Source organism: Bufo bufo, chromosome 9 (assembly GCF_905171765.1).
Source record: "Bufo bufo chromosome 9, aBufBuf1.1, whole genome shotgun sequence".
NCBI lineage: Eukaryota > Metazoa > Chordata > Amphibia > Anura > Bufonidae > Bufo > Bufo bufo.
Genome location: NC_053397.1, coordinates 85,390,355 through 85,417,477, shown reverse-complemented (window position 1 = coordinate 85,417,477; position 27,123 = coordinate 85,390,355). Strand labels below are relative to the sequence as shown.

Genomic DNA, 27,123 nt, shown 5'->3' with positions numbered 1-27,123 from the left:
TTCCCTGCACAACCAAGTGGGGGACAAAATCAGGTGTGCACTGCGCAACACCATCTGTGGCAAGGTCCACATAACTACGGATACGTGGACCAGTAAGCTCGGTCAGGGACGTTATATCTTCCTAACAGCCAGTGGCGTCTCTAGCTTTCATATTTTGGGGGGGCACACTGGGGGCCAGGACAAAAGTAGGGGGGGGCAGCTATAACAACGATACATTTACACAAGTATGCTTAGAAATGCTGCAATACTTTACCCAATACCTAAAACCGCAACAGGGAAGAAAAGTCCTGCTGTCTGTGGTTTAAAAAAATAAATAAAATCACTCCGATTTCAACATGCCCTAGTTGCTTGTGGATGACACTTTTATAGGTAGGGGGATCTGTAGATGACACTGCTATGGGGGGATCTGTGGATGACACATACCGTATATAGCATCTTATGCTATATGTGTCATCCACAGATCCACCCCATGACAGTGTCATCACCATTTCCCCCTCTATAACAGTGTCATCCACAGATCCCCCTCCCTATAACAGTGTCATCCACAGATCCCCCTCCCTATAACAGTGTCATCCACAGATCTCCCTCCCCGCCTCCCACAGAAGTGTACATTTGACATTTCTACACTGTAATCCATATTCTGCAGTAACTTTAACTTTAAATCAGGATTAAGCGGCCGCTCATCTCTACTAGTACCTTAACCTTACACCACTCAGCTAGCTTCGGTAACAGGGCCAGGCTACAGCCTACAGGCACTGCTTGTTAGTTGTTACCGAGCGAGTGCTGATTTCTGCATGTCAGAGGATACGGATTACAGTTTAGAAGAAATGTACACTCCTATGAGCGGACCAGTGGCGGATCCAGACCCTGGTCTCGGGAGGGCCACTTCCAGATTATTTTCTGTCCGCCGCCACAAAACAATGGTGCAAAAAATACCCCCTTGCAGTGCCCCCAGTTGAGCTAATGTCCCCATAGTGCCCCCATAATGTGCCAGTATAAAATACCCCTATATAGTGCCCCCAGTAAATGCCCCCATAGTGCTTCTCTCCCCCTTCCTTCTAGTGCCCGCCATAATGTACCAGTATAAAATGCCCCAATATATCGTGCCCCAGTAGATTCCCTCAGTGTCCCCCATAATTTGCAAGTATAATAAAACCCCTTCTTAGTGCCCCCCGTAGATGACTCCATAGTACTCCTCTCCCCCCTTACCCATAGTACCCACCATAATGTGTCCCAGTATAAAATGCATATAATGCCAACCAATAATGTGCCAGTAATAAGTGCCCCCAATAATGTGCCAGTAATAAGTGCCCCCAATAATGTGCCAGTAATAAGTGCCCCAATCATGTGCCAGTAATAAGTGCCCCCAATCATGTGCCAGTAACAAGAGCCCCCCATCATGTGCCAGTAACAAGAGCACCCCCATCATGTGCCAGTAAAAAGAGCCCCCCCATCATGTGCCAGTAATAAGAGCCCCCCCAATGTGCCAGTAATAAGAGCCCCCCAATGTGCCAGTAATAAGAGCCCCCATCATGTGCCAGTAATAAGAGCCCCCCCAATGTGCCAGTAATAAGAGCCCCCCAATGTGCCAGTAATAAGAGCCCCATCATGTGCCAGTAATAAGAGCCCCCCATCACGTGCCAGTAACAAGAGCCCCCCAATGTGCCAGTAACAAGAGCCCCCCATTATGTGCCAGTAATAAGCACCCCATCATGTGCCAGTAATAAGCCCCCCATCATGTGCCAGTAATAAGCCCCCCATCATGTGCCAGTAATAAGCCCCTAATCATGTGCCAATAATAAGCCCCCCATCATGTGCCAGTAATTTGAGCCCCCCCCCATCATTTGCCAGTAACAAGAGCCCCCCCATCATGTGCCAGTAACAAGATCCCCCCATGTGCCACTAATAAGAACCCTCCATCATGTGCCAGTAATAAGAACCCCTCCATCATATGCCAGTAATAAGCCCCCCCATCATGTGCCAGTAATAAGAGCCCCCCATCATGTGCCAGTAACAAGAGCCCCCCATCATGTACCAGTAACAAGAGCCCCCCCCCCATTTGCCAGTAACAAGAGCCCCCCCATGTGCCAGTAATAAGAGCCCCCCCATCATGTGCCAGTAACAAGAGCCCCCCATGCGCCAGTAACAAGAGCCTCCCATGTGCCAGTAACAAGAGCACCCCCATCATGTGCCAGTAACAAGAGCACCCCCATCATGTGCCAGTAAAAAGAGCCCCCCCATCATGTGCCAGTAATAAGAGCCCCCCCAATGTGCCAGTAATAAGAGCCCCCCGATGTGCCAGTAATAAGAGCCCCCATCATGTGCCAGTAATAAGAGCCCCCCCCAATGTGCCAGTAATAAGAGCCCCCCAATGTGCCAGTAATAAGAGCCCCATTATGTGCCAGTAATAAGAGCCCCCCATCACGTGCCAGTAACAAGAGCCCCCCAATGTGCCAGTAACAAGAGCCCCCCATTATGTGCCAGTAATAAGCACCCCATCATGTGCCAGTAATAAGCCCCCCATCATGTGCCAGTAATAAGCCCCCCATCATGTGCCAGTAATAAGCCCCTAATCATGTGCCAGTAATAAGCCCCCCATCATGTGCCAGTAATTTGAGCCCCCCCATCATTTGCCAGTAACAAGAGCCCCCCCATCATGTGCCAGTAACAAGATCCCCCCATGTGCCACTAATAAGAACCCCCCATCATGTGCCAGTAATAAGAACCCCTCCATCATATGCCAGTAATAAGCCCCCCCATCATGTGCCAGTAATAAGAGCCCCCCATCATGTGCCAGTAATAAGAGCCCCCCATCATGTACCAGTAACAAGAGCCCCCCCCCCCCCATTTGCCAGTAACAAGAGCCCCCCCATGTGCCAGTAATAAGAGCCCCCCCATCATGTGCCAGTAACAAGAGCCCCCCATGCGCCAGTAACAAGAGCCTCCCATGTGCCAGTAAGAGCCCCCCATGTGGCAGTAAGAGCCCCCTTATCATGTGCCAGCCCAGTAACAAGAGCTTAGAGCCCCCCCCCAATGTGCCAGTAACAAGAGCCCCCCTAATGTGCCTGTAAAACTATTGTACATATAAAAAAACAACAACACTTATACTTACCTGCATGTCAGCGATGCGATGCAGGCCTCTTCCGGCCTGTGTCCTGCTCTGTATGGCTCAGGTGGCGTGATGACGTCATCGCGCCGCCTGCGCCGGCCTCTGATAGGCTGCCGGCCTAGTGCCTGCAGCCTATCAGAGGAAGGGGAAGGGACACGCCTCTCCCTCCCCTGCCCCGCCGCACAAGCACAGGCAGATGACTATGGAGATGAGCGCAATGGAAGCGCTCATCTCCATGTGCCCGGCTGCGGCCGCTCATTTGGGGGGGAATTTTAGTTGGGGGGGGCACATGGGGGGGCACAGCGTGATGTAGGGGGGGCCGTGGCCCCCTCTGGCCCCCCCTTGGCGACACCACTGCTAACAGCACACTGGGTAAGGGCAGTGGCGGCTGGGCCTGAGGCGGATAGCAGTTTGGTGCATGTCCATCCACCACCGAGGATTGCAGGGCGTTTCTCTTTGCCTCTTGTTGCTTCTTCTTCCTACTCTGCTTGCTCATCCTCTACCGCTTCCTCATCTGGTCAGCGTAACACCTTCACCACCAGCTTCAGCACAGCCAGGTGTAAACAACAACAGGCAGTTTTGAAACTTAGCTGTTTGGGGGACAAACCCCACACCACGCAGGAGCTGTGGACGGGCATGGAACAACAGACCGATGAGTGGTTGGTGCCAGTGAGCCTCAAGCCCGGTCTGGTTTTGTGCGAATTTTGTGGTGCAGAAAAAATTCTGAAAAATTACCCAATATGTCAGAGCTGCTGCAGAAAGCGCGGGCCGTCTGTGCGTGCTTTCAGCGTTCTCACCCTACTGCTGCTCGCCTGTCAGCGCTGCAGCATAACTTCGGCCTTCCCGCTCACCGCCTCATATGCGATGTGCCCACAAGGTTGAACTCCACCTTGCACATGCTGGCCAGACTGTGCGGGCAGCAGCAGGCGATAGTGGAGTTTCAGCTGCAGCACACACGGGTGAGTCGCTCTGAAGAACAGCACCACTTTACCACCAATGAGTGGGCCTCCATGCGAGACTTGTGTGCCTTGTTGCGCTGTTTTGAGTACTCCACCAACATGGCCAGTGCCGATGACGCCGTTCTCAGCATTACTATCCCACTTCTATGTCTCCTTGAAAAAACGCTTCGGGCGATGATTGAAGAGGATGTGGCACAGGAGGAAGAGGGATCATTTACAAGGGTTTCAGGCCAGTCATTCACAAGTGGCTCCAAGGGTAGGTTCGTGCACCCAAATCAGCTCATGGCCATCACTGGTGTGTGGCTGGGGGGATACAGAGGACACAGACGATACACCTCCCACAGAGGACAGCTTTTCGTTGCCTCTGGGCAGCCTGGCACACATGAGCGATTACATGCTGCAGTGTTTTCGCAATAACCACCGAGTTGCCCACATTCTAAATTGTGCTAATTACTGGGTGGCCACGCTGCTGGATCCCCGTTACAAGGACAACGTACCGTGGTTAATTTCGTCACTGGAGCGTGATCCGAAGATGCGCGAGTACAAGCGCACGCTGGTAGACGCGCTGCTGATGGGATTCCCACCTGACAGCGGGGGCACAGTGGAAGCACAAGGCAATGGCAGAGGACGAGGAAGAGGTCACCAACACAGCTGGGGCACCGCCAGCACCTCAGAAGGAAGGGTTAGCATGGCCGAAATGTGGAAAAGCTTTGTCAGCACGCCACAACAACCAGCACCAACAGCTGATATGGAACGTCTTAGCAGGAGGCAGCATTTCACCAACATGGTGGAGCAGTATGTGTGCACACGCCTACACGTACTGAATGACGGGTCTGCCCCCTTCAACTTCTGAGTCTCCAATTTGGGCACATGGCCTCAGCTTGCCCTTTATGCCTTCGAGGTGCTGGCCTGCCCTGCAGCCAGTGTATTGTCTGAACGTGTGTTTAGCACGGCAGGGGGCGTTATCACAGCCAAGCGCAGCCACCTGTCCACAGCCAATGTGGACAAGCTCACGTTAATTTTAAAATGAACCAGGCATGGATCCCACAGGACTTGTCCGTACCTTGTGCAGAATAGACATGTATACCGGCCTCACCCAGCCATTGTTATATTCCAGCGCACTTTTTTCATTGTTTTATTTTTTATATTTCCCAATGTTTTGGGATCTACCCAATTTTAAACAAAAATAAAATAAAATAATAAAATAGAATAAAATAAAAACTAAAACCAAAAACAAGTGTTGGCTACCTCCTCCTACTCCACCGCTGCTTCCACCTACACTGCCACATCTTCCACCTCCTACTCCATATGGACCTCATCCTCCTAGATCAAGATTATTATTTTTTTATTTTTATGTATTTTATGTTATTTTAAGTCATTTCCCTACCCACTTCTTTTGCAGAGCACTTGCCATGCTCTTAACCACATTTTGCTGCCTTTTGCAGCCCTCTAGCCCTTTTCATGATTTTTTCAGATCCATTTTAGTGCTCCCAAGTTCGGGTCCCCATTGACTTCAATAGGGTTCGGGTTTGGGGTCAAGTTTGGCAAAGTTCGGCTGAATCTGAACTTCCAGGTGTCCGCTCAACTCCACCGGTGACGTACTGGGCTCCACAACACTATGCTAGGAGGAGACTTATATGTATAGCGCTGTTTTGGGTGGTTTCTGATGTCACCGGGCTCCCTGCTAGGCAGAAGTCTCCTCCTAGCATAGTGTTGTGAAGCCAGCTCACAACAAACAGGCCTTGCCCTGTTCGATGCAGCACAGGGCAAGGGGAGCATTGGAGCAAGGAAATGCTCTGATGCTCCTATCCTACATGCTAAAGGAGTGAAGGGGAGCTTCCCTGTTGAACCCCACCACTGTTTACTTTGTTGTCCTGTGCCTTAGCCTGGCCCCAGGTTAGCTAAAATGAAAGCCTTACTAACATTTTTTGTACCCCTGATAATGCTTTTCCACTCGTCAGGTGCCTCTTTACCCCTTACAGTGCCTCTGCTCCTAAAAAACACAGACAATGTGTCCACATCCACCAGGTGCTTCTTTGTCCCAGCTGTTCTTTCCTAATCACCAGGTGCCTCTTTGTCCCTGATGGTACCTCCCCACCCGCTGATGCACTTGGCAAACTTACATTTTGATATGAAGAACCTGTTGTTGCAAATTTGGATCCCACCCCTGACTTTTTATTTTGATTATTCTTATATATGAGCTGTCAAATAATGTTCAAAGAGGGACATACACACTAACGAGGTTGGGCGGTTTCTCGCTACTTGTGACCAATATGCATATAACATGAATATATGGCACTTACTAATATAGCCTATGTTGTTATTCTGTGTCGTTAACTATATTTCATAAGCCAAACTACCTTGTTATGCAAATCTTTTGTGCTGTCCACATAGAGATCCTGTCTATAAGATGGCTGCTGATGGAGGCTCATGTGACAAGGCAAATTGCCTCCATATGATGTCTACTTGACATCATCTGTCTCCTTGACATTTTCTGTTATATTGTAGGAGGAACAGAAAAACAAAAAATTCCATTACAATCCATTATATGACCCTAATGATTATAATTGGGTCCATCAGGTTTCCAACAGGGAGCCTGTTATTTTACCACACAAATATTTTGTGTGGGAGGTTTTGTTTTACAGAATCTGCAGCATAGGCCGCTAATGGAGCCCCTGAATGCCTTTAAGAGGCATTCCGTTTTAATCCATCATAATATGCAGGACTTTGTGTTCCAATCTGCATAACGCAAACCAGACGGATCCGTTATGCTTAGCCATTAGTGTACTCTATTAAATGGGTAAGGTATTTGCACTGAACAGCGAATACCAGAAATGAGAGACCAGAAACTGAAGAATGGTGTTGTTTAATGACTGCAGTGGTAAGAAACCAAAGTGAGGCAGTTCTTGCAGAGTTTTTGAAAATTGTGAAAGTATCTTTTCATACTTGATCCAGTGACAGGCCATGTACCTTCTAAAAAATATATTATTATTGAGCATTCAGATGACCATACTGGTTTTGCGATAAGAATAAGATAAGAATAGGACATGTTTTATAATTTGTGGAACAGCCACAGGGATGCGGATGGCATACAGATGACATCTACGTTCTGTCTGCATTATTTGTAGCCCCATAGAAATGAATGGGTCTACTTGCATTCTCCAAAAAATTTGGTTCAGACATGGGCTGAGTGCTGAGGAGTAATAATTCAAAATCACAACTTAGTTATGAAATGTTTGTAGAAACACCTTTTATCTGCATTGAATTTATTAATGGAAAAATCTCATTTATTTTACAGCAAACATCAAGGAAAGTTATTCACACAAATAGAGAACAAGTGTATTAGAACCTCATGCAGATTTTTTTTTTTTTACTTTTTGTTCTTAGAGTCGTCCCATGTATTGTGCTTTAAAATTGCTTCTTCACGGGAACTGTCGTATTGAAGAAGCAGCCTGTTCTGAAAGCAGCATACTGTAGGGCAGAGAGGCTGATAAGATTGATATATAGTATTATGAGAAAAGATTCAGGATAACTGGTACTGTAATTAAACCTCTGTTTATTCTGAGTTTAGTAGTCCAGTGGGCCTTCCTATCAGTAATTGACAGTCTGTATGCACACTCATGAAAGGAAGGCTGTCAGTCATTGATAGACACCATCCACTGGACTCCTAAGTCCTGAAGGAATAGAGATTTAGCTCAATAAGCTACAAGTTATACCAAATCTTTTCCAACAAAATTATACATTGATCTGCTCAGCTCCTCCTGTTCTATAACATGCTTCTGGCAGATAAAACTGCTTGTTCAACATAACAGACTTACTTTAAACCAAGTTCACTCATTGTGGCAGATATAAAAGTTCATACCTCCTTCACTGGTGGATATGGTTAGAGACAATTTATTACTAAAAATATATAATCGACTGCAAAAAATCTGGGCTGTGTGATCCTGGCTTTAAAATATTCTCTTGGCTTCCATTGGCCATTAAAAGAAAAGAAAAACCTGTTGTTTAATCGAAAGCTCTAGAATGAACTTAAATGAGTTGTCCCATTATAACAACTTATCCCCTATCCACAGTATAGGGTATAAGGGTCACATCAGTGGGGGTCCAACCTCTATAGCCGACGCCAATCACTAGAATGGGTGCCCTTCTTCCTCTGTTTAAATGAAGCAGAGACACATATGGGCGCTGCCGGAGATAGCGGAGTACCATTGCACATTCATCTCTGGCTGTCTCATATGTTTGAAAGGAGTAACAGCACACATGTGTGCCTGACGATACATTCAAGTGGGAACACAGGCCCCCCATTCTAGTGATTGGCGGGGGAACCAGAGTCAGAGACTTATCAGAGACTATGGATCGGGGATAAGTTGTAAAGAGACAACACCTTTAAATTAATTTTTTCCATTAAGAATATTTGTAAATGTTAAATGTGTTTTTATTAGTTATAACCATTTTCTGAAACTATATTTTTTTTAAATGCTCCTTTTGGTTGTGTTACATGGGACTGACCCTGAAAGGATAAAAAAAAATTGTAATGAAAAGTGTATAGACATAAATGATACATAATTCACATTTTTAAGAATACATTTTTGCAGGCATGTTATAAAGTGTTTCTTTTTACATTTATGTTAAATGTATTGTGCTTAAAATCAGGCAAGTCATCAATAAACTTTGCATTCAAACTGATTCATTAATGCCAGGTTGCTCCATTGTGTATATACATATTTTATAGTGTTGTAGAGAAATCTATAAATCTTGAAATTGCAACTGATAAATTGTTATGCCTTTCATATCTACACTATAGCACAACATTATAATTATCAGCCAATTATGCATATGGAAAGGAAAAAACAATTCTCAACATTCAAAAATGACAAAGGTTTTATGTTTATATATATATATATATATGTATAGTTTTTTATGTTTTTAGCTAATTTTGTCTTTGTCTTCACTGCAGTAGGTTTTCCGATCAAACTTTTCCCCTTCTTTAAATACTTTAGGGAATTTTCAAACGCCGGGTTGTATGGCTGTTAAACCCCGAACATTGTTCTCCCTGAAAAAAATCATAGCAAAAATGTATTAAACTACAGAGCAACCTGGCACTAACGGGGTAAGCAATTACTTTAATGTGATTTGATTATGTTTATTAACTAAATCCAAAAAAATAGGAACTAAACCCAAAATATAAACCACCTACTTTAATGTGAAGTTCCACTTTGGAGCTACTTTGCAGAACTAAAATGAAATAATAATGGAATAGCTTCCATTACCTGCATGAGCAATCCAATTCCACACAGCCTCCTTACCTGTCTGTCAGCAGGCTACAGGTTGTTGCTTACAGCTATGAGAAGTCTACAAGTGGGCGGCAGACTCATTAGTCTGTAACTTGCTGACACATAGGCAGGGATGTTGCAGGGCAATCGCATTCCCTTAATTAGTCCTGCAGTGTTTTTAAGAACATGAGCAATTCTGATGATGGTTTTAGATTATATTTACTTTGGAAATCAAGTCTTTTATTGCACCAATCAACAAATGTAAAATAAAAAAAATTGCAAAAAACACTGTTTTGTGTATGCAGCTTCATGCAGACCTATACAAACCTTGAGTGTAGTCTGATCCTGTATTCATATGTAGCCTACTGTCTGCAGGCTAGCGACAAGAGGAGGCATTTTGATTTTAGATGATTTTTGAGCAATAAAAAAAATTGGTTGCAAAGAAGATTTCATAATAGCTACAGAATAGCTCCAAAATGGTGCTAGACGTAAAATCTTCACCCAAGATTCACCAGTTTGAATTGATGGTAGTGATAAATGAATGGTACATACTCATGTTTAGCAACATTTTCTGACCAGGAATTGCCATGATGATTTTTATTTGAAATTGCTAAATACGCGCCCAAGAAGGAAAACCATTATAAGCCTATGTAGCTTGAAATAGGTGGCTTTCTTACCAGTCCATTAATTTTCTTATCTTAAAAATATTAAAATAGAGAAATTTCTAAGTCTAAAGTGAACACAATCTGTGTTTGCGTGGTAAATATGGGAGTATTGATGTTTTTACTACCTGACCCTGTCAATCAATGTTCAGAGGGAGTGGCAGTTGTAGAGAGAGCAGAGCCTCTAGGAGTAACAGCAACGCCCCCGTTGCTCCTATAGGCTCATTTGCATATGTTAATACTTCATTTTTGTTAGCAATGTGGGCACATATGGACATGGGACCAACACAGATGCCTTCAGCTGCCAAGTGCACATGTAACAGGTCAGCCAGTTTCATAGGTACAAATCTGCTGACAGATGCCCTTTAAAGGCACCAGTATCATGACCATTAGAAGATGATCTGAAAATGGGTGAAATGTAGCAATATGGCCCCATATGCTGTGAACAAAATGTTTTTAACGTGTCAAAAAGCATGAAATTTGTAATGTAACCCATTATAGCATCATCCTTCATATTACAATTCTTTACACTTTCTTTACCTGTTTGCTCTCTGCTTGCAACTAATTACTTAAATTATGAGATACTTTCCTCAAATACTCATGCGGTAACTCCGTTTCTCTGTATGCCTTTTTATTTATTTATTTTAAAAGCAATTTATTATCAACCCTTTCCATGCAATATCAGCTAATGTGAGGCATATTTTCATAAGAAATTACATTTCTCTGCACTCTTTTCTCCAAAAGGTAAGAAACTTTTGTAAAAGACATATCAGTGTCTTAAAAATGAGCAATAAAATGCTAAAAGTGTTATATAATTCCAAATACCTTTAGGCTCTTTTAAGATATAGTCTGAAAGCAAAGAGCAGATTGCAAATCAAGCTATAAATAATAGTCCACTAAATACAAATTGTTTATTCACACAAATTTAATCAGATTTCACAAAGGTTTGGTCCATAAATATTCAAAGGGAATTGCTCTATACAATGCATTTCTCAATAAACAAAAAAATAAAACATGGACATTTGTTCTCTACTACATACTGTACTGAAACACGAAGATGTATATATAAGATCATTATTTGTAGCCAGCTGACCAGCCGAACTGAAAGTCAACTCTCTCCTGTAACAGATCATTGAAAAGTTTGACTTTATATTTTATTTTTATTCAGAAATAAGAATTAAACGTACAAAACTATTGAATTGTCAAAAAGGAAACATTTTAACAAACAACACAAAGTCATCCTGATTTTCACAAAGTACTGTAAAGTACAGTAAGGCACTTGAAGAACTGAGATACAACCCCATATAAAGGAGTTTAATTCATCTTTCTAAAGGCAGGAAATACAGACTGGGGTGAATATGTTGTCTGAAAATCAACAGATATTTATGTACAGAATGTTACCTATACTATGATCATATGTAAAATGGAGACAGCCATCTGTAATGTATTTCATTGCACAAACTGGGCCCATTCAAACATGTGCGATATAGTCTTGATTTCCTGATTGTTTTGCTACTTTGCAAAATGTAAATGTAACTGACCATTCCTTAAATGCTTCATTCATACCAGTATATAGTACTGAATGTACATTTATTTTTCATTTGTTTTTTTTTTATCATTGTACAAGAATTTAATACCCAATCATAGATTTAAGATGGATTAATATCGTAAGAACCCTGAGAAGTTTGATAATCCGGCTATTTAAAAGAAATAATTGAAATGTTCATTCTTAAGCAAACTTGACCAATAAAATGTTTTAAAAAGCCCTTAACAAATTTTGTAATATAACGCTACATCATTTAACTACATTGAGCAGCTAACATTTTTTTCTGGCTTTTAATAATATTTAAGTCATACATTTACCAATATGTATAGCTTAGGGAATGTTACCTTATATAATCCGTAACTGCAAGCAGAAGCAAAAAACCTCATCAAAATCACCTAGGACGTTTATGTTGAAGTTTTTGGCTATGCTACTTTACTGCAGTCTTAGTAATTAGAAGTTTCTGAATTCCCATTCCAAATTTTAACGTTTTCTGCTACAGTGTTGATGCCGTTTTGGAGCATGCTGGCATTTTTTGGGTCTTGTTTCCTCTAGTTACTACACTTAAAAAAAAAGTTATGTAAAAAATGTATTTTTTACATGGGGTACAGCACAAGTGGTCTACTATGTAAGAACATTTCCTGGAACTCTTTCTGTTAAAAAAAAAAAAAAAAACTGCAGCTAAAAACACATGAGATATGTATTTTTGGCTTTTTTTCTCTGGCCAGTGCTAAAAATATACAAAGTGATTTGTCTCAATAGGATGCTTGATGATTTTCTGTACTACTGACGTATTAAACAGTACTATGCCCAGTGGCTACTTTAAAGCCATTTAAGGAATGTAAATTCGGATTTCCATGACAATCTAGGTAACGTGCAGTAATCATATTACCACCTCATACATTACTAACTCACTACTCTGTTCTTCCTCTTGTCCAGCATCGAATTCCAGCAATGACTTAAGAGTTTGCGTTTCACTATGGAAAAAGACTTAGCATCATTTAATAGTGCAGCATGTTCATCTATAGGATCTTCTGTGAACCCGGCTTTAACGTAAAACACTAATTTAATGTGCAAAAGCTTTATTCAGTCAAGCAAAACATTGATTCAGAGCATGGTACACAATCATTTAATTAATAAAAAAATAACATTCACCAATGTCAAAGGCATTTGCCTAAAATACAGAATGTCAGATAATGGCAATGGATTGGTTAGACCTACTGATCTCGTCCCCTTGTACGTACCGTATACCTTATATGTTTAAGACCCTATATTGTTTTTATTGTATCCTAGGTGGAATAGCATTTGCATATATTAGCTTTTCCAAAGGAAATAGTTTTCAAGGTTCATAGATTTTTATATCTTGCACTGATGAGAGTTAACAGGCCTGAAACAGCTCTATGGCAGTTTGAATAAGGTTACTTTCACACTTGCGCTAGCAGGGCCTGACAGGCTTAATGCTAGCCCATGTGTGATCCGTATTAACGCTAGCCCATGTGTGCCGCCAGAAGTCCGCTCCGGCCCCATTCACAAATACTGCAGGGGTTGGCCACTTTGCAAAATTTTTGGTTTATTTCTGTCCCTGCTCCTGTTGCCTTCAGCAGCTTTCATCCATATTCTTTTTGTTCTGCTGGTTTTTGAACGGCCGCTACAGGAATTGATTCTACTGCGCAGACACCGAATACTTGCTGAGAAGTCTGGGCAGTAGAAAACAAGATAAGAGCGTTCAATGCTGGCAGGACAAGAGACCCTATGGAGACATTTTCAGGGATGTCACATAAAGATGACAGAGCTGCAAAAACAATGCACGGACACCGTTTACAGCAGAAGCCAGGTCATAAACCGGCAGAAGACAAATAATCTGGATGAAATTTAAGGCAATAGCAGCAGGGACAGAAATAGAGTGAGTAAGCTAAAAATATGGCAGAGTGGCCAACCCCTTTAAATTATTGGTTCATCATGTGGTAGTTTTGGAAATCAGTTGCATTACTTATCTCATACTGATTGTGAATTACCTCCAGTATTATAGCTTACAGCTACATTCAGAGGTTTTTCTTGCTGTTAATGGAATCAGTCAACAAGCTCGTCGACAGACTACCCTAACTTAATTATAATGCAGTTGGACAGTAAATTGCATTGTGACTTACTTCAGACTACTGTAGCGAACAGAATACAAATCAACGAAGCAAGTTTTCATTCTGCAAATAATGCTGGAAGATTTCAGCTTTGAAGCCAGTACAAATGGGTACACAGCTTTGGACTATAGTACAGACAGCAACTCATAGTCAGTACAAGATAAATAATGTAATGTCTTCACAAAGTTAGTGATACACTAATGGTTCTGGATACAAAGTGAGCCACTGGACAAATTGCAGTATTACCACCCGCCATCCTTAAAGGGATTTCATTAGACATCTTTTTGGAATCTGTGTTTTTACCAAAAATACCACCAATCTGGTCCCTGGCCTTGCCTGATATTTACTTAGATGTAATGTCGTACAAGAGGGGCACTGTTTTTGGAAAAAAATGAATTAGACCTTGTTTGTAATTACATTGGGGGGATTTATCATGAGGGTAATATTTGAAGTCAGCATTTGCTTGAGTCTGTGTTGGAGTACCATGTGCAAAATATATCAAAAGTCGCATGATAAACCTAACACTTGAGACTAGAAATGCTGCTCCAATCTTTCTACGCCATCCCCCTACTAAAGTGAGTCTGCAAATTTTTTGCAAGTGATAAATCTGTTGTTAAACTAATTAATATTGCTAACCAGGCAATTTTCTCACCCACTTTTCAGAAGTGGAGAAAACAGCAAAAAAATCACAAGTTTTTGTGTAAAACCAGTCTGGTTAACACTATTTTTCAAAGTAGTTATAAAATAAATACATGAATTCTTAGGCTAATTGTACACTAGTGTTAAAATCTTCTTGCAGGCCTGCTGGAGTTTATGGTACCTGGCATAGCCGTATACTGCCTTTCCCCCCCCCCCCGGAGTCCATTGACTAAAATGGGACCCAGTGGGTATCTGGAGTTCATTGTACCCGTCATAGTTGGAAAGGGCTGGAGCACCGCCAGGCCCCATTGAATGTAATGGGACCTATAGGGGATCTGGCCTGCTTCCAGTATTAGCACCAGGATTCGTCTGGACAAAAACTGTCGCTTGCAGTGGTTTTTGTCCAGTCGAATCCCAGCACTAATGCCAGAAAAAGGCCAGATCTCCACCAGGTCCCACTATAGTCAATGGGCTCCAGCAGGGAAATGCAAGTCCTCTGCTGGAACAGCCTGCCAGAAGATTTAAACACAAGTGTGCAACTAGCCTTACTATTAATGGGACCTGAGTATCATAACTCTCATCAAATGCAAATGCTGAACTTGCAATTGTTGTAAATTTGCTGCTAAAGATGCGTGCTCAGATTATAATTATTATTCATAGGATACAATAAAAATAATTAACAACCCTTTGCACACTAGTTATTTTATACAAAAGTAAGAAAAATAGCATATATTAGAAATAGTTGATGTTTGTCTGGTACAATCTGATTATTAACAAATTAAAAAGAAAATCCATGAAAAAGCCCACTTTTCACTAAAAAACACAAATCATATTTTGCTTATTTCCATCTAACTTGAAAAATAGATACTAAAACATGATTTCAAAGTAATATTCAGGATATGTACAATCATGATTGTTTCTTACATTTAAATATGTCTTTTGTAATAAAATATTAATGTTTAGATGTCTTCAAATATTATGAAATTATTTTATCCAAAGTTTGATAAATAAGAAAAGACAAATATCAACATAAATGTAGAACAGGAATGGGCAAAATAAGAATGACCTTACATCGGACAAGCAGAGAGTAGGAAATAAAACTAAACTGGGTAACAGAGAAGAAGAATATTTTCTGAATGTTAATATATTTATTTCAAACCAATCTAAGTACATTTTGGCCTTTGCACCTGAACGTGGTTACTGCAAGGATGTAGTCTGCTGCTCTGGTCCCCAATGTTCCGTTCCCCTCTGGGCCCACAGTGATGTCACGTTCATGATTCACTTGACTGGCCTCAGTGGTTATGTGTGCATGAATGGCACATGACCACAGAGGCCAGCAATTGGCTGCAGCAGTCGCAGTCAATTGCTGCGGCAGAGAACGACCGTTGAAGGCCCAGCGAGGATCGGAGCCATGGTGGCCTTTAAAGGAATAAGGTCTCTGTTTTAATTTTACAGAGCTTCCCAAAAAAATTTAAAATCTTGGAGAATCCCTTTAAAGTTGTTTTCTGGGAGTTTAATTTTGATGGCCGATCCTTGGGATAAGTCATCAATATCTGACTGGTAGGGGTCTGACTCCCGGCCAATCAGCTGCTTGAAGAGGAGTGCAGCGTATGTTTCCTGAGGCAGTGACATCATGTTCATTAGTCACATGGCCTAGGCCCATTCAAGTGAAAGGGTCTGAGCTGCAATATCAAGCACAGCTTCTTTAAACAGATGTGATCTGTGGGGATGCCGAGTTTTGGACCCCCACCGATCTAATACTGATGACCTAGCCTGAGGATATGTCATCAATATTAAACACCTGGAAAACCCCTTTACTTATTGGTAGTAGATAAATGATTGAACTCACAAGTCATCAACCAATATATGTATGTTAAAGGTTATATGTAGGTAATAAAATGGCTTTTCTGGGATTTTAGAACTCCTAACTATAACTTTAACACCACTAAATGGAAGATTAATCTATGTTTAATGTAGTCTGTCACATTTGAGTTAATGAGCGGGAGACATTTGATGTTGCTCAGGACATGACCATTTTCATTCATAGTCGTATCCATCAGAAGACTGAGAATTTGTTGTTGTCATGAGCAACAGAGCCCTTTTCTTGTGTGTCATGTTTGCAATAATATATCACTTTTGTTAAAGGGGTTGTCCGGGTTCAGAGCCTTCTTCCCCCACTCAGCCCCTCTGACATGAGCATCGGCTGTGTATAGCACAGGGCAATTTTACAATGCTAGGCGGAGGCTTTCCGCCTGGCAGTGTTACCGGTGATGTCACCAGCTCTGATGGGCGGGCTTTAGGACTGCCCTAGCCATTTTACAGGCTAAGGCAGCACTAAAGCAATCCATTAGTGCCATTGACATCGCTGGGCTCACTGCTAGGTGGAAGCCGCCGCCTAGCTTACCCATGGAGAGCACGGTCCATCACCGGATCTCCAGAAACAGCCCTTTCCCTGCGTGATCATGAAATGCTGCTATGCTCATGTCAGAGGGGCTGAGTGGGGGAAGAAGTCAGCTCTGACCCCAGACAACCCCTTGAATTATTGTTTGTTGTGGACAGTTTTTTGTTGTTTTTTTTTTTGTCTGTGACTGGGCTATAGATGGGATGTCATTACATTAATGAATGCCTGACTGGTCCCCACCATGAACTAAGGAGCGCAGAATGTCTTCACAAATATTTGGGAACACATCTGCGGAACAGAAATGCATCACCTCACATAATACCCTGGAGTCTTCACTCATAACAGGGAGAACCTGGCTACCAAGTCATGGAGCATGGCTCTTTGGCCATAGTGTAAAACAAATCTTTGCTGGCAGTAGGTTCCCTGGAATATTTCTGAACTGAAATGCTAAAAATTATATTTCAATGTGCCCTGATAATTCAAGGCAGAGACTGGGGAGGAGTAAAGTGAAAAGAAGGCAGAGCAGCCTGGGCACCTACACACTGAACGCCGCCCCTGGGCACCTACACATCGAACGCTGCCCCTGGGCACCTACACACTGAACGCCGCCCCTGGGCACCTACACACTGAACGCCGCCCCTGGGCACTTGAGAGTGCTCATTTGCATATGAATTAAACTTAGTTTTTCCTGCTGGTGCAAATCTAAAGAAAAGAACAAAGGTACCGTTACAATCCTGTATAGGTGTGCTACAGAGCCATGTAAGCGCTGTATATGGCCATATGGAGGTGACAGACTCCCTTTAAAATCAATAATTCATGCTTGCAATGCAGTTTCGTAAATTAATGGTGGATTCAGATACTTGTGTGTCAAGAGTTCAGAGTGTCTAAAGAGGGTTCAGGTTCTTTGCAGAAAATATTAGGGAACTGCACAGTCATAATGTTTTAATATATCGCTATTTATGAGTCCATTGCCAGTGGAAGCAAGCTTCAGTCCTAACCATCATATATGATTTTAAAAGAAAAAAAGAGCGGGGATGCTCCCTGGTGTGATACCTCCTGGGTCACTGAATTCATCCCTGTGGGTCAATACACTTTACCGGATTGTGTTTTGCAGACCAGGCAAATGACTTTGCAAATATTACTGTTTCTATATAACTATTCTGGAAATGTCAGGTAATTTTTTCTCGCTCTTTGTTTAAGGCCTCCTGCACACGTTTAAGCTCTGTTTTTTTGCGCTCCATATAGGGTCCATTCATTTCAATGGATCCACAAAAAAAGGAAGGTACTCCGTATGCCTTCCGTTTCCGTATTTCCATTCCGTTCAAACATAGAACATGTCCTATTATTGCCTGCAAATCATGTTCAGTGGCTCCATTCAAGTCAAGGGATCTGCAAAAAAACGGAATGCATACGGAATGCATCTGTATGTCTTCCAGATCCGTTCCGTCTTTGCAGAACCAGCTATTGAAAATTTTATGCCCAGCCCAATTTTTTTATGTACTTACTGTTTAAACATTATTGTATGCTTCCGTTTGCGATCTGCAAAAAACGTATCACAAACGGAAGCGGAACGGAAACAAAAAACTCAACGGATCTGTGACAAAATACTGAAAAAGCCATACGGTCATGTGCAGGAGGCCTAATGGATCTGTGCATGGCTTAATTTGTAATATGTCACCCATGTTGTACCTCTGTGTGCCGACAAATTTATATGGAGACATTTTTATTTTTATTTTTTTTCATCACATGTCATATTACAGGGTATTCTCTCCTGGGTTAAATAGGGTGCTGCTCAAAGGCACCTCACAGCTGCATACAAAGTGCTTATGGTTCCATACTAGGCTCCATAATAGGAAAATTGAACGGGCATTCCCATGTCAGACATTTATGATACAGGTGAAACTCAAAAAATTTGAATATCTTGCAAAAGTTCATTTATTGCATTAATGCAGCTTAAAATTAGAATATTGTGAAAAAGTTTAATATTCTAGGCTTAAAGTGTCACACTCTAGTCAGCTAATTAATCCGTACCCCCTGAGCAAAGTGGACCTGAGAGTGTGACTTTGGGGTTTCATAATCATCCAAATTATAACAAATAAAGGCTTGAAATATCTCGCTTTGCATGTAATGAGTCTATCTCATATATTAGTTTCACCTTTTAAGTTGCTTTACTGAAATAAATGAACTTTGCACGATATTCAAATTTTTCGAGTTTCACTTGTATATCTGCGAGACATGCCATAAATGTCTAACAGGTATGATTCTTACTTTCAGGACCCACCCCACACTTATCTATAGAATGGGACACCCTTACCCTATCCTGCCTGGATGCAGTGGCCAGAGCTGGTCGGGCTACAGAAACAACCAACCGGCCTGTGCTACACTCTTTCCATCACTCCCAAACAAGCTATGCTGTTTCCATAACTTGTGAGATGTGGTGACAAGCTAGGCTGTTTCTGTAAGACCTATTATACTTCACCTGTATGGGAATTACGGAGACAGTGTAGCACAGACCAGATCCTTCTGTAGTCCAGTCCACCTGTGGCCACCGCATCCAGTGGGAGTAAGCTAGAAGGCTCCCATTCTAGAAATAGGAGCAGGACCCGGAGGGGAAACCTGCATCTATCAAATATTTATGGCATATTCTGGGAATATGGGAATGGGCATGGGAATATCACTTTAACGGATTCTGTCTGCAGCCAACCGGGCTCCATACAAGTCTAGCTATGTAACTCCTATCTGGGCTCCTGTAGATTTCTGATAAAAGGAAGCAGACAAAATTCTATATTTAGGTTTAGACATGAAGGAAAAAGAAAATGCCTTGCAGTGGCCGATTACTTGGCCAATTACCAGGAATAAACATTTCATGTTCATCAGGTGAAAGCACGTTTGATGCAGCACCTAATATAACTATTTCTGGACAGCTGATCGTCCTGTGTAAACAGGGATCTGCTGCCCTGAAACGATGAATCTGCACTGGTAGAAGAGATTGCACTAGTGATCACTTGTCCCCATACAGAGAACGTGGTTGCAGCATGGAAATGCAGCTCTCACCTGCAGCTCTGACAATCAGGTAATAATTTGGAACATTCTGCTCATTCACGATAATTGTCTATGCCTCAGGCTGGGTTCACACTTGAGCGTTTTACAGCGCGTTCAAACGCGCTGTAAAACGCTCAACACATGAAAACCAATGCTTCCCTATGGCCCTGGTTCTCACTTGAGCGTTTTACAGCGCTGAAAAACGCGCTGTAAAACGCCCTACGCTCAAACAAGTACTTGAGCTTCTTTGGGGCGTTTTGACGCGCGTTTGTGGCCATAGGACATTGCAGTCAATCACACAAACGCGCGTCAAACGCGCGTTTACTATTGCACAAAACGCGCGTCAAAAACGCGCGTCAAAAACGCGCGTTAAACGCACATATCAAAGACGCTCAGGTCTGAACCCAGCCTCAACCTGTGTAAAGGGTCCTTTACTTTAAAGTAGATCAAGATAAAAAGTGACGTATATACTACATTTTATGTAGATTTTAACTGGGGATTTCAAAAGTGTTGCTTCCTTCAAACTGTTCAACATGATTTTTATGCTATGGTATTTCACATCTGTTAGGTCTCCTGAACACGAAAGTGTGCGCCCCGTGGTCGTGCTGCGGCCCGCAAAATGCGGGCCGCAATGCACGAACACCTTCCCTGGGGCAGCCGCAGCGGATCGCGGACCCATTCACTTTAATGGGTCTGCGATCCGGCCTTTCCGCAAAAAGACAGGAACGGAAGTGCGGGACGAAACCCCACAGAAGCACTCCGTAGTGCTTCTGTAGGGTTCCGTTCCGTGCTTCCATCCCGCACCATTCTGCATTCTGCATCTCCGGATTTGCGGACCCTTTGAAGTGAATGGGTCCGCCTCCGTGATGTGGAATGCCCACGGAACGGCAATCATGCGGTCCGCAATATGGCAACGGGAAGCACACGTTCGTGTGCAGGAGGCCTAGAGCTGGAAAAAAAAAAAGTAAAATGCAAGCTCTCTGTCTGATGCTGTGACAAAAACAGAACATTTTTATGTAGCTGCTGCAACTTTTTGCTGAGCTGCACATCCAATTTCCATATTTCTATTACATGCTGTGTCTCTGATATTTCTTATTTGGAGATTTTTACTGATTAGTTACTGTTTTAAGAAAAGTGAATTTTAAAATGCAGGAAAGTTTGTCATTTGCCACTCGCTACAAATCATTTGTAGTTGTCAAATTCATGATGCCCAAGTATGGCAGAGAGAATTGCAAACGTTTGGTTGTTTTACTATGCCCAAGAGAAAAGGTTTAAGGCTAAGTTCACACTAGTGATTGCAGTTACATTTTTGAACACATATTGTTCTAAAAAAGAATGTAAATACGGCACTTCTGGACTTCTGGGAAGCCCTGCTGTAGCCTGGTATGCCTCCGATTTCATATGAAGGCATATAGAGGTTCTCGGTTTTGGATTCTTTATGAATACAACAGAAAAAAGAAACATGGCATACTCCATCAGATGCTGTATTGGGAGGTATTTTACTCTAGAATATTTCCATAATATGAATCTGTACAGATGAACACACTATGTGTGGCTTCGTACAGCCTCGGTTTGTGCATGAGGACAGATTCGACTTATTTCTATGAGATTCGGGATCCATAAAAAATCAGCATGGCTCTGCTCACATCGGTGTCACACTTTATTATCAGTTTAAATGGAGCAGAGATGTCAACAAAGCAGTTTTTAGCAACCTAGAGACAAAACGTAGAAAGAAAAATATCCGTGTGAACAGAGCCCATGCTACAAAATACAGACCCAGGACCGAGTACAAGTCCTGCCATTGTTCTGTACACCCAGTGTCCACCTATTTTACATAAAAAAGACACATATTCAAAAAATACTGCAACAATACACTAGTGTGGCCTTGGCCTAAGTATGACTCCAGCTACAGAGTTTTCCCGGTTCCCAGCTACAGAACAGCAGATTATAATGCAGAAGAAAATTTTCTGGAACGTGCTCATGGTCGTAAGCCTTTTTCAACAGGTCACAACATTTTAACCGTTCACGAAGTACACACTTTTTCAAAACGGAAACAGTAGGAATCTCATCTTGGATTTATAGCAGATTAGTCTTTTTACTCTGAATTTACTGACATTTGCACTCAGTTATTTTTTTCAAGGTTATGGAAATAAGTATAATATAATTTCCTAAGAGGCACTTAATAAGAATGGATGCATATAGATCATGCTTCAAATTTGCAACTAAATATAGAGTGAAAATCAGTGTATGTCATTAAAAGAGACCTACCTAATATATATATATATATATATATATATATATATATATATTATATAACTTAAAAGGCCCTTTAGTGAACATAAGACACATAAAAACAGTTATTTTATAACAGCTTTTTTTTCTAGGTTATCAGTGCATGAAGTTATAGTTATACTCCTGCAAGTCTTCTGCTCTTGTGTCCCCATGACAAGTCTTTCTGGCAGTGGCACTGTTATTTTAGGGTTCACATACACCATTTTTTTGCAAAATGCCACTGCATTTTTATGCAGTTTTTTCACCAAAATAAGGAGTAAATTCAAGAAATGGGAATTATAAAGGAAGGACTTCTCCTTCATGCTCAAGAACTACAACTGTGGTGGCGTTTTTCAAAAACAAAGAAATGCTGCGTGTAAAACCACCTTAAAGCATTTCTCTGGCAAAAAATATTTTAAAATAAATGGTCATGTTTATAAATAGCCCAGTTTTTCACAGGCTGTGACTTTTCAGTGAAATCAAGAGCAACTTATATACAGAGCATTCTCAACAACTTGTGAACTGCGTGTTACATGCCGCCTATTAGGCCTCATGCACACGACCGTATGTGTTTTGCGGTCCGCAAAAAAAAACGGATGGCATCCGTATGGCATCCGTTTTTTGATCCGTTATTTTTGCGGATCCATTGTAATAATGCCTATCCTTGTCCGCAAACTAGAAAAAAAATAGGACATGCACTATTTTTTTTGCGGGGCTACGGAACGGACTTACGGTCGTGTGCATGAGGCCTTACATGAGAATAACAGCTTTTTAAGGGTTCTTTTAGGCTGGGGGAACACAGTGATCTTTCGTCAGGAGATGGTTGTCACAGCCAAGATCTCTGTGTAGCGGTTCAGCCACTGAACTGAATAGCATTGAATTGTGACTCGCAAGTTGCCACAACTGTGATCCCAGAATTGAAATCCTGTAGTGGTGGATTTTGTTACGGCTACATCGCCATGTAGCTCCAGCCTTACATTGGCAGATTTTTTTGCAGCTAAATGCCTGAACGAACAGCAGCCATTCACTCACATTATTGTCAGAAGCACACTGACACTGGTAATGAGCTGCCGACAAAAACTAATTTTTATGCCGGCATAAAAGATCTGATTGCTCATTTGTCAGCTGATCGGTGGGCATTTTATGCGAGCCAATGATCAGCAAACCTCTTTATTTGGCTGATAATAGGTCTGTGTAAAAAGCCCTTAAGAAAACCTGTCACCGCAAAATGTAATGCAATCTGCAGGTACCATGTTATAGTGCAGGAGGACATGAGCAGATTGATAGATAGTTTTGTGGCAAAACATCTAGTAAAACTTGTCATTTATACATTTAAACCTCTGCTCTTTCTATACGAAAGAGGACCTTTCATCGGTCCAAACATTGTAAGATAACTATCAGGCTGTGTAGAGCGGCGCCCCGGGATCTCACTGCACTTACCATCATTCTGGGGCGCCGCTCGGTTCTCCCACTATGCCCCTCGGTATTTTCGCTGACTTGGTCATACTTGGAGGAGCCTGCCCTTTTTCTCCTGGGCGTCTCCTTCACCCAGGCTGTAGCGCTGTCCAATCGCAGCGCAGAGCGTCACAGCCTGGGAGAAAAACAGCTATCTCTGCATACACAATGTACACAGATAATGTTATCAATCACTGATAACACCTCCCCTGTGTACAACTATCTGTGACTGACAGCTATCTCTGTATACACACTTACACAGAGAATACTATCAATCACTGATAACACCTCCCCTGTGTACAACTATCTGTGACTGACAGCTATCTCTGTATACACACTTACACAGGGAATGCTATCAATCACTGATAACACCTCCTCTGTGTACAACTATCTGTGACTGACAGCTATCTCTGTATACACACTTACACAGAGAATACTATCAATCACTGATAACACCTCCCCTGTGTACAACTATCTGTGACTGACAGCTATCTCTGTATACACACTTACACAGAGAATACTATCAATCACTGATAACACCTCCTCTGTGTACAACTATCTGTGACTGACAGCTATCTCTGTATACACACGTACACAGAGAATACTATCAATCACTGATAACACCTCCCCTGTGTACAACTATCTGTGACTGACAGCCATCTATGTATACACACTTACACAGATAATACTATTAATCATTGATAACACCTCCCCTGTGTACAACTATCTGCGACTGAAAGCTATCTCTGTATACACACGTACACAGAGAATACTATCAATCACTGATAACACCTCCCCTGTGTACAACAATTAGTGACTGACAGCTATCTCTTCATACACACTTAGGCCTCCTGTACACGAACGTGTGCATCCCGTCAGGCCGCAATGCAGGAACACCGACCGTGGGGCAGCCGCAGCGGATCACGGACCCATTCACTTTAATGGTTCTGCGATCCGCCCGTTCCGCAAAAAGATAGGACATGTTCTATCTTTTTGCGGAACGGAAGTACGGGACGAAACCCCACAAAAGCACTCCGCAGTGCTTCCGTAGGGTTCCGTTCCGTGCTTCCGTTCCGCACCATTCCGCATCTCTGGATTTGCGGACCCATTGAAGTGAATGGGTCCACATCTGTGATGCGGAATGCCCACGGAACGGCGCCCGTGTATTGCGGATCCGTAAATACAGTCCCCAATACGGCAACGGGCAGCACACGTTCGTGTGCAGAAGGCCTTACACAGAGAATGCTATCAATCACTGATAACACCTCCCCAGTGTACAACTACAACTATCAGTGACTGACAGCTATCTCTGTATACACACTAGGGGGTCATGCACACAAGCGTATTTTCTTTCCGTGTCTGTCTTATCTTTTTTGTGTTTTTTACACTTCAATGGGTCCGCAAAAAAACGGAAGTTACTCCGCGTGCATTCCGTTTCTGTAAGTTCCGCAAAAAAAAGAACATGTCCTATTATTGTTTGCATTACGGACCAGGATAGTGCTGTTCTATGAAGGGCTAGTTCTTCTGTTCTGCAAAATACGGAATGCACACGGATGTCACCCGTATTTTTTGCAGACCGCAAAATACATACGGTCGAGTGCATGAGCCCTTACACAGAGAATGCTATCAATCACTGATAACACCTCTAATGTGTACAGCTATCAGTGACTGACAGCTATCTCTGTATACACACTTACACAGGGAATGCTATGATTCACTGGTAACATTTCCCTCCTGTACAAATGGACACAGAAAGAGCAGAGATTTAAATGTATAAATTACAGGTTTTACTGGATATTTTCCCACAATTTTTTTTTATATTAATCTGCTCAGCTCCTCCTGCTCTATAACCTGTTGCCTACAGATTGCACTGCATTTCATGGTCACAGGTTCCCTTTTACTCTCACCCATTATGTTACTCCAACATCACCATCCATATCAGTGTTCACACACTAATTATTGATATGGAAGCTAAATGATGTGGGTGATTTGGATTTACACAATGCCCAGGATAACCGTGAGCAGCCAGAGCACAAAGCTGGAGGTAGAGGTGGTTCTATAGGGATTGGGCCTGTAACTTGAAGCACTGATAACTTCATAGAGACTTTTCCACATTTTTGTACAACAAAGGGCCTTTTATAGATCACTTCTAGTACTTCTCCTATTCATGAGTCTGTCCATTGTCTGTTGACTGTCAAACGGCAGTGAAATATAAAGAGATGGCAACTCTACATTTAGGCAGTTACTGGTTGATACAGACTTAGGGGCAGAAGAAACAAGAGGACATTGGAGGCAATATATTATAATGACATCAAATAGAGTTAGGATTTTTTGGTGAAAACCAGAGAATTTTAATAAATACGGAACTTTTTCATAATTAGTCAGACTGCTCCATTCCAATTAAATTCTTGAAATTACATGAACGTAATGATATCACTACATGGGCAGTCCTAGTGATAAAAGAAACGGAGATGCCAAAATCACAGTGAGAAGAGTAAGACATAGGTGCAGAGGGTACCAAGTGGCCCCCTGCCTGGTAAGATTACAGTACTGCACCAGGCTCCAGCACTGATTGAAGTTTGATATAACTCAGGAATAAATCAGGGACAACATATTGCACAATGAAATGACCATTTGCCCGTGCCCGGTGCATCTCTTCACTCTGCCCTACACAGTATCCATACATGGGTGCCCTTGAAAATTACTTGTTCAGGCAACAATGACAGCACATAAGAGATGCCTATATGTCGTGATTAATTCACTGAGTGACAACAGAGTTGATTCTTCTTCTTCTAAAATGTTCAGTTGATATATCCCAATTAGAGGGTTGAATGCACAGTATTGCAACAAAAAAGAGACAGCAGAAGACAAGTAGAGTCTTAGTACACGTTAAAAAAGATTGGTGAGTGTAGTTTGAGAAGGGCTTCCGGACTCATGATTGTCCATGTTTGGAGTTACAGAGGCCCCGACATTGAGGGAGGGGCTGGTGAGGTCTGATAATGTGGATGCGCCACCTGTTGGTGAAAGTGCAGCACTGTCCGCTGATGCTGGAGCGCTGAGAGAGGGACCTTCAACCTTATCGCCTCCCCCATTCTCCTGACGTAATAGATTCCTTCTGAATTTCGCCCGTGCGTTTTGAAACCAAACCTGCAAACCAATCCCAGGGCATTCCTTTTACCGATTATTATTTTTTTATTTTTTTTATCCAGATACTTAATTGGGTGTGTTTTACCTGCTTCGTAAAAGACTATCACCTTATAACACATGGGTTAACATAAGGGCCAACTATTCTACAGCCAAAAGTCACACTCAAGCTGTATGGCTTTTACATCATTTTTTTAGGGGCCATAAACACTATGACGGTGTGTATTTTTTTTCCAAAACCAGGATTGGGATCGAAACAGAGGACTATTATAAAGGAAAGATGTATGCTTCTGTTTGGATGTACAGTCCCAGTATCAGCTAAAAAATAATCATTAAACTGGAATAAATTCTTAGCCTGCTTTTACTATCATCCAGTAGATGGGAATTATATCTGTGTATTAGATGCAGGCTTAAAATATTATTATACTATTCATGTGAGACAGACATACAGAAGTAATCTGTCATAGGACTAGGGCAGTCGTCTACTAAA

General features: G+C 42.2%; 1 protein-coding gene across 3 annotated transcripts in view; it reads right to left on the bottom strand.

Annotated features, from left to right (window-relative positions):
- Positions 1-7,350: 7,350 nt before the first annotated feature.
- The window catches only part of LHX9 (LIM homeobox 9), a 53,683-nt gene continuing 33,910 nt past the window's right edge, over positions 7,351-27,123 (bottom strand). For 2 of the 3 annotated variants that reach the window (XM_040408072.1, XM_040408073.1), the window contains exon 5: positions 7,351-9,121. In XM_040408072.1, coding sequence (XP_040264006.1) covers positions 9,065-9,121 — 57 coding nt within the window. In that variant the 3' untranslated portion in view covers positions 7,351-9,064. Of the gene's footprint in view, positions 9,122-26,378; positions 26,637-27,123 lie in introns of those variants that run through there. The other variant, XM_040408071.1, reaches the window with a different exon arrangement.